The following is a 16,506-nucleotide window of genomic DNA, read 5'->3' on the forward strand; positions in this document are numbered from 1 at the left end:
ATATAAATAGAAAGCAGGAATCTTCAGCATTGCTTTGCCTGAGGCTCACTGAAGATGTTACCCAGTAGGGTAACGAAACGTCAGGAAATTTCAGCTCAGCGAACAAACCTGCATCCAAAACCTCAACGTGAGCTACAAATCTTCTCAAAACTGACCACGTTCAATGTCTCTCCAAAGTCCTTAAGATAGCTTATCCTGTCTCTCCTGCTCAGCAACCAACATTTGCATGAACAAATCTATTTCATTTTACTTCTGGCAAGTTTACTTGCATATTCTACTTTTTCCTTTCTCATTATCTTTTTAATAGGCCTTTGGTACTTTCCAAAGCACACTGAATTGTCAGACATATTAAGTTTTGGAAATAACTTCCAGACTGAGCCATGGATTGATCATCCTTGCTTAATTCTGGACTTTCAACAGAATGTACTTTTGTTGAATATTGTGGATTGTTTCTTCAAATGTTTCCTAGTTAGCTAAAGTGAGGACTGCAGATGCTGGAAATCAGAGTCTAGATTAGAGTGGTGCTGGAAAAGCACAGCCGGTCAGGTGGCATCCAAAGAGCAGGAAAATCGATGTTTCGGGCAAAAGCCCCTCATCAGGACTGAAGGCAGGGAGCCTCCAGGCTGGAGAGTTAAATGGGAGGAAGGGTGGGGCTGGGAAGAAGGTAGCAAAGAGTACAATAGGTGGATGGGGGTGGGGATGGAGGTGATAGGTCAGAGAGGAGGGTGGAGTGGATAGGTGAGAAGGGAGATTGGCGGGTGGGACAGGTCAGGAGGTTGGTGCTGAGCTGGAAGGTTGGATCTGGGGTGAGGTGGGGGAAGGGGAAATGAGGAAACTGGTGAAGTCCACATTGATGCTCTGGGGTTGAAGTGTTCCGAGGCAGAAGATGAGGCGTTCTTTCTCCAGGCGTTGGGTGGAGAGGGAGTGGCAGTGGAGGCGGCCCAGGACCTGAATGTCCTCGGCAGAGTGGGAGGGGGAGTTGAAATGTTGAGCTACAGGGCGGTGTGGGTGTCCCAGAGATGTTCTCTAAAGGGGTCTTTAATCTTAATCAATTCTCTCTCCCTCCTGCACTGACCTCACCATGTGCTTCCTTTGTCTGTTCTTCTCCCTCTTAAAACTGGTGTTCTTTTCATTTTTTTTTCCCCCAAAGTTCCAAAACAATGCAACAGCATATAAATCAGTAAATGCTGCTCCTGGAATTAGAGGAAATCACCTCCAGCACCTAAAATACCTCAAATAAAAGGAGCAGCTGTTACAGCCAGAAATTTTTCCCGTCGTCCATTTTGTTTTGTCTGCACATTTCCCAACAGGGGATCAGGTCAGGCAGGAACAAGGTAGGACTAATAAATTAAACTGCATTTATTTGAATTCAAGGGGCCTAACGGGAAAGGCAGATGAACTCAGGGCATGGTTAGGAACATGGGACTGGGAAATCAAGCAATGACAAAAACATGGCTCAGGGATGGGCAGGACTGGCGGCTTAATGTTCCAGAATACAAATGCTTACAGGAAGGATAGAAACAGAGGCAAAAGAGGAAGGGGAGTGGCGTTTTTGATAAAGGATATCATTAGAGCTTTGCTGAGGGAGGATATTTCTGGAAACATATCCAGGGAAGTTATTTGGGTGGAACTGAGAAATAAGAAAGAGATGATCACCTTATTGGGATTGTATTATAGACCCCCTAACAGTCAGAAGGAAATTGAGAAACAAATTTGTAAGGAGATCTCAGCTATCTGTAAGAATAATAGGGTGGTTATGGTAGGGGATTTTAACTTTCCAAACATAGACTGGGACTGCCATTGTGTTAAGGGTTTAGATGGAAAGAAATTTGTTAAGTGTGGACAAGACAATTTTCTGATTCAGTATGTGGATGTACCTACTAGAGAAGGTGCAAAACATTAACTACTCTTAGGAAATAAGGCAGGGCAGGTGACTAAGGTGTCAGTGGGGGAGCACTTTGGGGCCAGCGACCATAATTCTATTAGATTTAAAATAGTAATGGAAAAGGATAGACCAGATCTAAAAGTTGAAGTTCTAAATTGGAGAAAGGCCAATTTTGACCGTATTAGGCAAGAACTTCCAAAAGCTGATTGGGGGCAGACGTTCGCAAGTAAAGGGACGGCTGGAAAATAAGAAGTCTTCAGGAGTGAGATAACAAGAATCCAGAGAAAGTATATTCCAGTTAGGGTGAAAGGAAAGGCTGGTAGGTATTGGGAATGCTGGATGACTAAAGAAATTGAGGATTTGGTTAAGAAAAAGGAGGAAGCACATGATAGGTCATGAGCGTCCTTAGAAAAGTATAAAGGCAGTAGGAGTATAGTTAAGAAGGAAATCAGGAGGGCAAAAGGGGGACATGAGAGCGCTTTGGTAAATACAATTAAGGAGAATCCAAAAGGGTTTTTACAAGTACGTTAAGGACAAAAGGGTAACTAGGGAGAGAACAGGGCCCCTCAAAGTTCAACAAGACAGCCTTTGTGTGCAGCCACAGGAGATGGGGGAGATACTAAACAAGTATTTTGCATCAGTGTTTACTGTAGAAAAGGATATGGAAGATATAGAATGTAGGGAACCCTGTGTCTCACACCTGCGCACACACACCATGGGTGCTGGGGGAAACAAATAAGCACGACCGCAGTTAGGTGGTCGTGTGGGGGTTAAAAGAAAAAAATATATAGAATGTAGGGAAATAGATGGTGACACCTTGCAAAATGTCTATATTACAGAAGAGGAAGTGCTGGATGTCATGAAACACAAAAGTGGATAAATCCCCAGGACTCTGTGGGAAGCTAGAGAAGTGATTGCTGGGCCTCTTGTTGAGATATTTGTATCATCGATAGTCACCGGTGAGGTGCCGGAAGACTGGAGGTTGGCTAGCGTACTGCCACTGTTTAAGAAGGGTGGTAAGGACAAGCCAGTGAACTATAGACCAGTGAGAGCCTGACGTCGGTGGTGGGCAAGTTGTTGGAGGGAATCCTGAGGGACGGGATGCACATGTATTTGGAAAGGCAAAGACTAATTAGGGATAGTCAACATGGCTTTGTGCGTGGGGACTCATGTCTCACAAACTTGACTGAGATTTTGAAGAAGTAACCAAGAGGATTGATGAGGGCAGAGCAGTAGATATGATCTATATGGACTTCAGTAAGGCGTTCGACAAGGTTCCCCATGGGAGACTGATTAGCAAGGTTAGATCTCACGAAATACAGGGATAACTAGCCATTTGGATATAGAACTGGCTCAAAGGTAGAAGATAGAGGGTGGTGATGGAGGGTTGTTTTTCAGACCGGAGGCCTGTGACCAGTGGAGTGCCACAAGGATCGGTGCTGGGTCCACTACTTTTTGTCATTTACATAAATGATTTGGACACGAGCATAGTTAGTTAGTTTGTAGATGACACCAAAATTGGAGGTGCAGTGGAGAGCGAAGAAGGTTACCTCAGATTACAACAGGATCTTGACCAGATGGGCCAATGGACTGTGAAATGGCAGATGGAGTTTAATTCAGATAAATGCAAGGTGCTGCATTTTGGGAAAGCAAATCTTAGCAGGACTTATACACTTAATGGTAAGGTCCTATGGAGTGTTGCTGAACAAAAAGACCTTGGAGTGCAGGTTCATAGCTCCTTGAAAGTGGAGTCGCAGGTAGATAGGATAGTGAAGGCGGCGTTTGGTATGCTTTCTTTTATTGGTCAGAGCACGGAGTACAGGAGTTGGGAGGTCATATTGCGGCTGTACAGGACATTGGTTAGGCCACTGTTGGAATATTGCGTGCAATTCTGGTCTCCTTCCTATTGGAAAGATGTTGTGAAACTTGAAAGGGTTCAGAAGAGATTTACAAGGATATTGCCAGGGTTGGAGAATTTGAGCTACAGGGAGAGGCTGAACAGGCTGGAGCTGTTCTCCCTGGAGCGTCGGAGGTTGAGGGGTGACCTGATAGAGGATTACAAAATCATGAGGAGAATGGATAGCATAAATAGACAAAGTCTTTTCCCTGGGATGGGGGAGTCCAGAACTAGAGGGCATAGAGTTATAGAGATGTACAGCATGGAAATAGACCCTTCGGTCCAAACTGTCCATTCTGACCAGTTATCCCAACCCAATCTAGTCCCACCTGCCAGCACCTGGCCCATATCCCTCCAAACCCTTCCTATTCGTAAACCCATCCAAATGCTTCTTAAATGTTGCAATTGTAACAGCCTCCACCACTTCCTCTGGCAGCTCATTCCATACACGTACCACCCTCTGCGTGAAAAATTTGCCCCTTAGGTCTCTTTTATATCTTTCCCCTCCCACCCTAAACCTGAGCCCTCTAGTTCTGGACTCCCCGACCTCAGGGAAACGACTGTGCCTATTTATCCGATCCATGCCCCTCAATTTTGTAAACCTCTATAACCCCTCAGCCTCAGATGCTCCAGGGAAAATAGCCCCAGCCTGTTCTGCCTCTCTTAGTAGCTCTAATCCTGCAACCCTGGCAACATCCTTGTAAATCTCTTCTGAACCCTTTCAAGTTTCACAACATCTTTCCAATAGGAAGGAGACCAGAATTGCACGCAATATTCCAACAGTGGCCTAACCAATGTCCTGTACAGCCGCAACATGACCTCCCAACTTCTGTACTCAATACTCTGACTAATAAAGGAAAGCATACCAAACACCTTCTTCACTATCCTATCTACCTGCGACTCCACTTTCAAGGAGCTATGAACCTGCACTCCAAGGTCTTTTTGTTCAGCAACACTCCCTAGGACCTTACCATTAAGTGTATAAGTCCTGCTAAGATTTGCTTTCCCAAAATGGTTTAGGGTGAGCAGGGAAAGATATAAAAGAGACCTAAACAGCAACTTTTTCACACAGAGGGTGGTATGTGTATGAAATGAACTGCCAGAGGATGTGGTGGAGGCTGGTGCAATTGCAACATTTAAGAGGCATTTGGATGGGTATGTGACTAGGAAGAGTTGGGAGGGATACGGGCCGGGTGCTGACAGGTGGGACTGGATTGGGTTGGGATATCTGGTCGGCATGGACAGGTTGGACCAAAGGGTCTGTCTCCATGCTGTACATCTCTATGACTCAAATTCTCCCCTCACACCTGTGCAATTGCCTTTAAGTTGAGATTGTTGTTTGCATTCGGTGGACATCACTTTCAAATTTAACCCTGAATTCAAAGGTTTTGTGACCACTGTTTTGCAGAGAACGTTTTACCACGATATTACTAATTAACCCTGCTTCATGACACACCAGCCGAGAGGGCAGTGCTAGAAAAGCACAGCGGGTCTGGCAGCAGGAGCTTCTCCTTCCTTCCTGCCTCCTACCTGGACTCCATGCATCACATAAACCTTCTCCGCCTCGCTCAGCACCACGGTCGCCATTTTACACTCGCGTCATCACCATGCGACCCGCATGCGCCGACCCCACTCCCGCGTCGACCGACCAACCGTCATTTCCCCCCCCCCAACCGACGGAACTTTATTTTAAAACTCGGGCGGGGTCGATGGGGATCGGCGCCAGGACTGTGGGGGGGTGGGGGTGAAGAGTGAATTAGAACGCCACCCGATGTGACGACGATGTGGTTATTGTTGTTCACGAGGCGGTTGGTTGACCGTATTTTGTGACGTTGGGTCGCACCGGACGCCTGCGTCAATTCCGGTTGCACCCCACGGAATTGGAGGGTCGATTTCCGTTTCCGGTTTTCCTGCCCGCCCTCTGTTGAGCGTCCACGGTAACGGGAGGCTCAGTTTCCCGAGGGGTAATTGGCGGCGGTGGCGGTGTGGATGAGGAGAGCAGCGGGAGCCGCACGGAGCGCGGGGTGGGGTGTGTGTGTGTCTGAACGTCTCCACGGGATCGGCTGGAGTTTCCTCCCATCACACCCCCCCCCCCCCCCCCCTCTCTCTGGGCCTTACTCTCGGTGTTGATGAAGCCTGAGGCTTGGACTGGCGGCGGCTCCTCCCCAGTGTCTGCCTGAGGGTCCTCCCTCCCTCCCTCCGGTTGACTGCCCTGCTGTGTGTGTGTGAGGGGGGGAAGGATCCGCCCAAGGGGAGCAACCGGGTGTTTTAACGGGTGAGTGTCTCTCCTCACGTTCAAACCCTTCACTTTTCCAGTCAACGTCCATGTCCGTGCCCCCTGAGCTCACCCTCTCTTCTAGATATTCTTGGTGAAAACAAAGGTACCTGTCGAAGTTTTTTGTGTCGTACTCATGACCACTCGAGTTCTGTCTCACCGTCTGTTTTATAGAGTCATGGAGATGTACAGCACAGAAACAGACCTTTCGGTCTAACTCATCTGCGCTAACCTGATATCCCGAATTAATCTAGTCCCATGTCCCCCTAAACTCTTCCTTTTCATATAGCCATCCAGATATCTTTTAAATGTTGTAATTGTACTAGCTCCACCACTTCCGCTGGTAGTTCATTCCATGTAAGCACCAACCTCTGCGTGAAAAAGTTGCCCCTTAGGTCCCTTAGCTTTAACCTGTGCCTTCTCATTCTGGACTCCTGAATGACACTGAGCTGCCCTCTAAGTTGGCCCAGCAAGTTACTTAGTTGAAGGGCAATTAGGGATGGGGAATAAATGCTGACCTTACCAGCAATGGGCACAACCTTTTTTTTAATAAATCTCTCTGTCCCCAAAGTTGTTCTTCCAAGGTAATTTAGTTATTGCCCTTTTCTTTCTGACAGTTAGATTTATATATTGTGACTGAACCTGTATCATACCTGATATTAGGTAGCTTTGTATATAAAAATGTGACTTTTAATGCTGTTCAACGCCATTAATGTTTACATGAAGGTATTGTCAAAATTAAGGATCAGTTTTTGAGTTGACTTTTTAAAGTTATGTTTTTTTAAAAATTGAAAGTGCTTTCTTTTCTGCTCACACAGGTTTAATTATGGACTACTTATTAGATCATGTCATCCACTAATCGAAACAGGGATATTGAGCGGCGAGCTGAGTACCTGCAAGCTGACCAGTGTTTGCCACCTTCCAGTGATAACTCTATGGATAGGATCTGGTTCATCAAAGATGGCTGTGGTCTGGCCTGTGCCATCGTGACCTGGATGCTGATTTTCTACGCAGAGTTTGTTGTTGTTTTTGTCATGCTAGTTCCAGCAAAAGACTTATTGTACAGTATCATTAATGGGATTATCTTCAATACACTAGCTTTCCTTGCTTTGGCTTCTCACTCCCGAGCAATGCTGACTGATCCTGTAAGTCACTCACTCATAATTATGTTTGTGAATATCAAGAGTTTATCCCATACCATTTTAAATTCTTGTTATCAGTTTGTTCTCATTTCATTAAGAGAATGTGCGAAGTTTGGTTTATTAAATTGCCGTACAAGTAAACATTATGAAACTGCTTCTGACTACAAGCTAAATGCACCACATTGTGTCGTACTGGATTGTACAGTCCAGAAACGAGCAATTTTTGGTCTCTGCTGCTAGCTAATTTGGGGTATGGTTGAGATATTACATTTGACTTTCTTTCCTCTGAGATTGGTCAGGGGAATGAGGGTAGAGAGGGAACATCAGCTTGTTCGTGTGTCTGCAACTGTTCATTGCTTGGAAATGCATCTTGGGAGAGACCTGACTCTTGTTGTTCATCCACAATATCTTATCAGTTAGGTTGTTATTGCTCTTCCAATGCGAATGGCCCATGACAACAAATCAATGAGTGTTAGTGCCTCCAGGAATCTCTCCAAGCAAGTGTCTTGAGAGAGGTTAGAAAATATGAACAGAAGAAAATACAAATCTCTGACAGGGTCAAAGAATGACAGGATGTGACTCCTGCCCATTTTTGTATTTCCTGGCTCTTTGAACGAGTTCTCCAATTATTCCCACAGCTCTGGCTCTTTTTTTGTAATCCTACAGAGATTTTTTTCTTTCACCATACCTATGTGAATCTGCTTTTACCATCCTTTCATGCAGCATGTTCTAAGTAGTATTCAGTGCAAAGAGATAATTCTCTGGTTTTGTCACCTTCCATCCTTGTCCCCAGGTTCTTGACCACCTGCCATTGGAAACAATTTCTTCCTGTCTAATCATCAAAATCCTTTATCATTTTGAATGCCTCTATTAAATCCCTCCTTAATTTTCTCTGTACAGTGAACAGTTGTACTACTTCTAGTTTCTCCAATGTAACTAAAGTCCCTCATCCTTAATATTTTAATAATCGCCTTGCATCTTCCCTGGGGCTTTGACATTCTAATCTGATGTTCAAACTTGGACATGAAATTCTAGCTAAGATTTAATCAGTGATTTATAAACTTTAGTATAATTACTTCGTCCTCTGTACCTGAACAATCTTGCTGGCTTTCTACTTGCTCCTTCTGTTTTACTTTGTAGTTGTGGTTTTCAATCCACCTGGACTGGGTTTCTTTTAAGCTCATTAGAATCCATTCACAGCTGAGTGTTTTTTTTCTTCCCATTTGTTAAATTCAAGATAGTAAAACTTTTCAAAAAGCTTTGTACACATATTTATCCTAGCTGAATTAATGTGTCAACAAATGTGATATGCATTTATATATACAGTATAGAAAATGCCTTCAAGGCATCTTGCAGAACGCAATCCGACAAAAATGGAGTCTGAGCTGCGGTGGCAGTGAGCTAGTAATTTCACTGCACTAGTACTCTAGCTCAGATTCACGTTCTGGGAGCATTAAAGAATTCTGTGGGATTCAAAGCATTAACTCTGTTTCTCCCTCCACCGATACTGCCAGACCTGCTGAGTTTCTTCAGCTTTGTTTTATTTCTGGGAACGTGGATTTGAATTTCACAATGACAAGTGGTGAAATTTGGACGAAATAAAATTTTAGATCTGGGATTAAACGGGAGTCTAATGGCAAGCATGTAACTTTTATTGTAAAAACCCAAAGGGTTCACTGATGCCCTTTATGGAAGGAAATCTGCCATCTTTACCCAGATTGGCCCAAATGTGACTCCAGACTCCCCAGCAATTTAATTGACTCTCATTTGCCCTGTGAAATAACCTAGCAAAGCACTCAGTTCAAGGGCAGGAAGGGATGAGTTATAAATGCTGTCCCAACTAATGATGACATATTAGGACCAAATTATCTTTAAAAGCTATTTGGGAGGGATTTATCAAAGGTAGCATATGGGACGATCTAAAAGAAGTTGAAGAGGCATTGTTTGTGTTATCGAAACCAAAGCAGAGTGATGTTTTGGTGAGGACCTTTAGACTGGGGGAGGTTTAGCGCTTGGTGCGTGCAAGAATATGCAAGTTTTAAAATGGAAGCATTGAGGGCTTCAGTGTAGGTCAACAATCACACTGCTGCTGTAAGAGAGTGCCTCAATAAGAGTTGGACATGACTAGCAAAGCTTTGAGGGAGCTGAAGACAGTAGAGGGAAGAGGGTACTGGAACAGACAAGTCAGGTGTTTACAAGGGCCTGGAAGGAGGTTTCAACAGCATGTAGGCTGAAACAGGGAGGTAGTGAGGTTTGTGATGGAGGGGAAATGAAGTTCCATTCTCATTTTGGAGTTGAATTGGGTGTGATGGTACCAAGTGAGTGGAGCATGGAGACTGTTTTAATGGTACAGGAATTATGGTGAGAACAATCTCGAGCAGCAACCTAGACTTGGAAACAATTTCATTTCATTCTCATCTTTTTGAGATGTCCAATTGCTTTACTACTGTTTCAAAGTCTGATTTTGGTTCGGTGTATTTTATCTGAGAAATCCTCTTAGTAATAGAATCCTTACAGTGCAGACAGAGGTCATTTGGCCCACTGCTGCAACAACCCTCTGAAAAGCATCCCACCCAGACTAACCCCATCCCCATACACCTGTAACCCAATAGAAATAATCCAAGCAGCATAAATGTAGATACCATTATTACCAACTGACCAATTAGACAATATGCTGTGTTTCTTTCCTATTCTGGGAGCTACCACTCTCTGGGGTATGTGCTTCATATGCCCTATATGTTACTTCATTATGATCTCTAATCATCCACTTTACAGGAGCAATGGGTTCACAGAAAAATCAATGAACTCACCAATGCACAGGACAAGGGGACAGAATGCAACTATCTATCTGGTCAGATATATTTTAAGTCCATGGTTTACTCACAAATTTAAACAAAGCAGTTTGGTGGAAAAGATAAGCATATATAGGACCTAAAGGTTCATAATAGCAGCATTTAACAAATTAATTCAATAACATAAAACCTTTAATCATTGAGAAAAACTTACATTTAACCAAATATTAGTATCAATTGCAGTTCCTGTAGACTGTGCTTGTGCAGTCTCTGGTAACTATTAATTACAAAGATATACTTTAACTAGAACAGACAACTACTACAGGGTTTTTAAAAATTAGCAAAGTGCAATGTATGCTCAAGTTGGAGTAAGACAAATGCAAGTCAGCTGATTGCAGCCATGTCAGAAGTGAGGGCGTAGTGTTGTAGTTTATCTTGAGCTCTCTACTGAAACAAAACTAGCTAGTCCACTCTGGCTTCTAACTCATGACCTCTTGCAGTTCTTATATATATGACTTCTATTTTGTCTTCAGCCTCCTTCCCGCACCACCAGTCTGTTAGTCTCCAGTCTTAGTCTGGCTCAGTGGCCTGCTTTTGCTCAATGTTGAAAGTGCTGTACAGATCATGTTGTTAGGGATTACTTGTACGTAAGTGTTTTACCAGAAGGTGTCCAGCCCCCCCGTGTTTTAAAAAAAACAGGGTGTTCATGTCTTTTGAAGAGAAGAACAAATGAGCAGCACAAAGCAATGGTTTGTCCCTCTTGGTGGTTCTTGGCTGCTTCATGGTGGGAAGGATTTTTATTCTTGCCCCCGATGTTTGTATGTGATGTGCATGATATTACAGATTTATCAAGTGAAAGTGCACACTGAGAATAGTTGAGTGTGGATGTTGGGCGACACCTAAAAACAAAGAGGATTTACTTTATCTCCTGGGAGCTAGATAAAGTTGAGACAACATTTTTGTGCTGTTAAATTACTTTATTTTTTCTGTGCTAAAATAACAGGAAGTAATTTTTTTTTAATCTACAAGGTTAATCTTTGTTGACAATGTGTAGATTTTCTGTCTTGTCTGTCACCGTCCACATTCAACAGTCACTGCTGTACCCAAACTTTGTCTTGCTGTATCTGAGAGGAACAATAATTTCCTTTCAGGCCCTGCTTGCCCACCACCACTGATTTTTAAAAAAAATTGAAATCAAGAAATCTATGTGAAGAGAAATAGTTAATTCAGGCTGATGTAGCGCATCAGCCTTTGCATTTCCATTGAACGCATCTATTTTAAAGTTCCTGGATGTTTTCTGGTAATATCAGGTGTTTGTGCCCCTCAGACAGCAGTTATTAACTTTGCCAGACGTGGCCTGTAGTAATTTAAAGGTGTTCTCATTTTAGTGCATGTTTGTTCCAGTGATCAGAATAAATAAGCCTGATTTAAATTATAACAAGTGACCAGTATAATTGAAAAATAGTTTTTTATAAATAAAAATATAGTATGCAGTTGTATATGTGCTATCAACTTGGTAGATTTACACATATCAACTGTTTAGGGATATTTTCCCAATCAACTTGTTCAGATGATATTACGCACTGCTAGAGCAAGTGGGACTTTAATTTGGACCTCCTAACTCAAGTAGACAAACTACCAGTCTGACACAATCTTTCTCAGCCATTTGGATTAAAATAGAACAAAATAAGCTTAATATGATAAATTAGAGAAGCTTGGATTGTTAAAGACTGTAAAATGTTTAGGGAGGTATTAAATTAGAATCAGATAACCTTGAGGACAATGGTAATTGCATTTAGACCTGAACAAAGCTGATTTGGTGTGATTTTAGAAAGTATTAATTTTCAATCTGTATTGCCCAGATCTTCAGAGACTATAGGGTCATATTTATGCTTGCTTTAACTGGCATGCTTGATGTTGCTGCGTCTGTGCAGCTTTCAGTTAAGTTAGCTGAGAGCCCAGCTGTTGAAAGCAGAGATTGTAGGGTGAGGAAAAGACAAAACTTCAGAATGACCACTTTAGAATTACTTACACTCAAATCTGTTGTAACTTGCTGTGTTGCTCAATTCTCGCATGCAACCAAATGGTTGCAAGAGAATCGTCTCATTGCCTTTGAACAGTCATTGTTGAACTGCTGGGATCTGCACAAGCTATCTGATAACCAGAAGCTCAGATTTTTATTGTATAAATAATTTAGATTATTGGAACACTGAATGATAACAGTGGCTCTTGCGTACTGCTAAATACAGCACTCCACAGATGCAACAGTAATTATTATTCAAGCAAAGTAAGATTGCAATATCTAGGGCACTAGCAGATTGCCTTTGAAAGTCTGGGTATAGAATACCAGCAATATGACATTTAGCTATTCTATCCAGTTTTTTTTAAAGGTCACAGCATTTAGCACAGAGTAAGCAGATAGTAATCCAACATGTACTTTGTACTTAAAACAAGGTTAAATACAGGAAAACAATTTCCTGGGTTTGCTTAAGCAAAATATGTCTCCTCTGCCAATTTATTTAAATTGCTTGATGTCAAGGGGTCAATTTGTTTTTGAACTAGTGAAGTCTATATTGTATGATGGACTTTTGTAGCATATGTTGTCTTGCTATGTTTTTTAATCTTCCCTTCTCTCCTCCCCCAAAATACTGATCATGTTTCAAGCAAGATTGTATTTTCAGCTGTCAAGATGACCATTCTCCATGGTATCCCGTAAGATATATTGTCGGTAACAAAACATGGCTGAACCTAATCCGTTGTCACCTTCTGGCCACCTGTGCTTCCAAAAATGCATTATTGAATAGCAATTAGCTATTAACTTAACACCAGACTTGGCATTGGATCTAGTGCCGCCTTTAATTTTTTTATTCAGTCACTAATAGGATGTAAGGTTAGCATTTGTTGCCTATCCCAAATTGCCTTTGAAATTAGTGATGAGCCACTGCCTTATACTATTGCAGTCCAACTGGTGTAGATGCATTCAGTGTTGTTAGGAGGGAGTTCCAGGAATTTGACCGGTAACAGTGAAGGACCAGCAATATTGTTCCAAGTCCAGATGGTGTGTAGCTAGGATGGGAAGTTGCAAGTGGTGATTGTTCCATGTGGTGCTGCTTTTGTCCATTTTAGGCATTAGATGTGGGTTTAAGTGCTGCCAAAGAATATGTTGGGCCCAGCTGCAGTGCATCTTGAAGTTGGTACGTGTTGTGACTGTAGTGCTTTGGTGCAGAGAGTGAATGTTTAAGTTGATGGTTGCAGTGCTCCTGAAGTAACTGCTTTGTCCTGGATAACGTTAAGTTGGCTGAACAATGTTGGAGTTGCACTTATTCAGCCAAGTGGACCATATTCCATCACTTTCTTGTCTCTTATAAAATATGGTAAAACATTGGGGAGCTAGGAAGTAAGTTGTTCAGGAAAGGATACCTAGCCTCTGGTTAATTATTATTGCAGCAAGTGTAAATGCTGTTGAACCTGAAGGAGATAAGTGTAGATCTTTCTTGTACATTGACAATACAAAGCACTTGTTTGGGAAAAGTTTAACTTGCCACTTAGTGGCACAAGCTGGAATGTTGTCCAGGTCTCCTTGCATGTTGATGCAGAATCATTATAGTAGACTTTATTACTATTAGGTATGTTGTATTTTCCTGTGCAGCATTTGGAGCATCGTTTTCTCTATCCACATTGTGAAATTGGATTGTCTGATGGTTCTGGTGACATCCAATGTCTGCATTAATAAGTGTTTCCCCAGTGAGTTGTTTACATTTTTTCAGTTAAGATAAACCCAGTTTGAATTAACAATACTCAAGATATTTTCCATTTAAAGTATCTGGCTGATTTGAACAATTGATATCTTGGCAGCTAGGTACATTTAGGTCACTAAACCTTTCATTCTACAAGAACATAAAAACTTGAAACCTCAAACCACAAAGGCATTGAAATAAATGTCATGTGCATACAGTTCCTCCCCTTGGTTCTCAGTCAGCTTTTTTTTAACAAAACCTAAATCTTGGCTGATCCTGTTCCATTTTTGTCTTAACTCTGTTTCGTGGGCAATAAGGTGGCAGATGAAGTATAATATGGGGAAGTGAGACCGAGTGGCTTTAAGAACAGAAAACCTCAATTCACCCACCCCAGATTTTTAAGGAGATGAAAGGTTATTGAGTAAGTGGGAATGTAGATTTGAAGTTACGATCAGATCAGCAATGATCCATCTTATTCAGTGGCAGAGCAGGCTGGAGGGGCCAAGTGGCCTACTCCATCTTCTTTTACTTCTGCAAGGAGACAGTTACGATGCATGTTCACCAAACAATTAGGAAGCTAATTATCATGTATTGTTGAATTTTTTTTAGCCCCTCTCACCACCACCCAATCTAAACAGCTCTTTAATTTGGATGGAAATCAGTATCTTGGGGACATGGTTTTTTTTTTGTTGAAAGTTAAGGACATATTGTAATAAAGTCTAAGTAGGTCAACTGTAGCTTATACATCAACAGCCTTGTGAAATCTAAAACTTTTACCTTAATAAATTCTTCAGTTGAACAGGAAATTAATGTTCTGCAGTTGCTTTGTGTACTGTGAGATCTTGAGTCATGCTTATTTTGTAAGTGATTTTTAATCTGTTTTCCTACAGCACCAGTTTTACTCTCACTATATTACTTGCAGTGTTTCAGTACAAATAAGTGTTTCATGTTCAAAGCTGGAACGCAACAAGGTACCAGATACTTTGTGCTCACAAACTATGATGCCCTTATTCATTGTTTGGCAGGGTGCAGTACCAAAAGGGAATGCCACTAAAGAGTTCATTGAAAGTTTACAGTTGAAGCCGGGCCAAGTGGTATACAAATGCCCCAAGTGCTGCAGCATCAAGCCAGAGCGAGCACATCATTGCAGGTAACAAGCAATATCAAAATGCTGAACTCCAAACACTGGTTTCTCTTCTGAAATATTCCTATGTTTATCACTTTTAAAATTGGTAGAACAAGATTTACTCAAGTCAATTTAAGATCAACATTTCCAAGGAACAGGTTTCGAAGAGCAAAAAACAGAATAGCATAAGAGCAGGCCCTTCAGCCCATCAAGACTGGGACACACGATCTCTTTCTAAAGTAAAAAGTCTTTTATCTTTATGCTGTCTATATCCCTGTATTCCTGTCTGTTAATGTATCTGTCAGGATGCCTCTTAATCATTGTGATTGTATCAGCTTCCACCACCACCTGTACAAACAAAACTCCCGCATCTCCTTTTAAATGTTTTGCCTTTTACCTTAAACCTGTGTCCCCTAGTAATTGACATTTCTATCCTGGGAAAAAGTCTGATTGTGCCCTTCGTCATTTTTATAAACTTCAGTCAGCTTGCCCCCTCTCTTTTGACATTCATGTGAAAACAAATCAAGTTTGTCCAATCTCTCTTCATGGCTAATACCCTCCAAGCTAGTTAACAGTTTGTTTCCTCTCTAAAACCTCCATCCTTCTGCTAGTGTAGCAACCAGAACTGTATAAAATATTCCAAATGTGGCCTACCTAAAGTTCTATGTAGCTGCAACCTGACTTGTCAAATTTTATATTCTGTGCCTGACTAATGAAAGCAAGCCTGCCGTATACCTTATTAACCATCCTATCCACTGTGTTGCCATTTTCAAGGAACTGTGGACTGATATGCATGGATCCCTCTGTACATTAATGCTATTAAGGGTTCTGCCATTCACTGTATAAAACCAGAGACTATCTTATTACTTCACAATAATGACATTTCACTTTTTCTTGTTGAATATTAGGATCTGTTCTTTTTCTTAAAAAAAACCTCAAGAAATACCAAAATTTAAGTTGTATAAAGGCAGAACATCTGATCTGTACAGAATAAACCTTTCAGCATAACAAATATTGCTGGTCCTTTTAAGTGCCCTTTATAGCAAACAACGCTAACTTTTTAAACTTTGAAAAATATTTGACATTTCTGAACACAGTGGCTATAAATAAATGCAAATAAGTACAACTGTCAACTGTGACCAACTAAATAGTTTAAATCAACAGAATTTTCTCCTTAAATAAACTACATTAATTTACTAATTCTTCATGACATATATTCATTGTTGTTTACCAATTATCCTTTTAAGTGCTAGGGCTCAGGAAAATGTTCTTCCTTGAAATATGTTTGCTGTGGTAAAATTTCCACTGGCTTGACCCTTTAAGAAATTTGATTTAGAATCCTTGACTTAGCAGAAAAGCTACTGCGAGCACTAAGAATTAGGAAATTTTCCATTGCCTTCCATTCTCTGGGCCACGGTGACAAGTTGGCTGTCGGCTACCTCAGCTGGTTTGGGAATCAAATCTATGCTGTTGGCATTATTCTGAACTGCACTAGCGATCTAAACAACTGAGTTAATCAACCCCTGTGTCAGTAAGATACTCTGAAGAAAATATTGTATAGATAATTGGAGAAAATTCATGTTTGTGAAATTTAGTTGTCCCAACAATGCAATGGAATTTGGAATGCAGCTGTTTTATGTTCAGCAACCCTG

The 16,506-nt window shown here is 41.7% G+C and overlaps 2 protein-coding genes across 7 annotated transcripts in view; one reads left to right on the top strand and one right to left on the bottom strand.

Annotated features, from left to right (window-relative positions):
- clec3ba (C-type lectin domain family 3, member Ba) overlaps window positions 1–5,562 on the bottom strand; it is a 52,690-nt gene extending 47,128 nt beyond the window's left edge. For 2 of the 3 annotated variants that reach the window (XM_072560379.1, XM_072560382.1), the window contains exon 1: window positions 5,313–5,562. In XM_072560379.1, the coding sequence (XP_072416480.1) occupies window positions 5,313–5,369 (57 nt within the window). In that variant the 5' untranslated portion in view covers window positions 5,370–5,562. Of the gene's footprint in view, window positions 1–5,238; window positions 5,258–5,312 lie in introns of those variants that run through there. The other variant, XM_072560381.1, reaches the window with a different exon arrangement.
- Window positions 5,563–5,621: 59 nt separating this feature from the next.
- The window catches only part of LOC140464853 (palmitoyltransferase ZDHHC3), a 34,656-nt gene continuing 23,771 nt past the window's right edge, over window positions 5,622–16,506 (top strand). For 3 of the 4 annotated variants that reach the window (XM_072560385.1, XM_072560389.1, XM_072560388.1), the window contains exons 1-3: window positions 5,622–6,057; window positions 6,876–7,202; window positions 14,754–14,878. In XM_072560385.1, coding sequence (XP_072416486.1) covers window positions 6,903–7,202; window positions 14,754–14,878 — 425 coding nt within the window. In that variant the 5' untranslated portion in view covers window positions 5,622–6,057; window positions 6,876–6,902. Of the gene's footprint in view, window positions 6,058–6,098; window positions 6,164–6,875; window positions 7,203–14,753; window positions 14,879–16,506 lie in introns of those variants that run through there. The other variant, XM_072560387.1, reaches the window with a different exon arrangement.

Source organism: Chiloscyllium punctatum, chromosome 41 (genome assembly GCF_047496795.1).
Source record: "Chiloscyllium punctatum isolate Juve2018m chromosome 41, sChiPun1.3, whole genome shotgun sequence".
Lineage (NCBI taxonomy): Eukaryota > Metazoa > Chordata > Chondrichthyes > Orectolobiformes > Hemiscylliidae > Chiloscyllium > Chiloscyllium punctatum.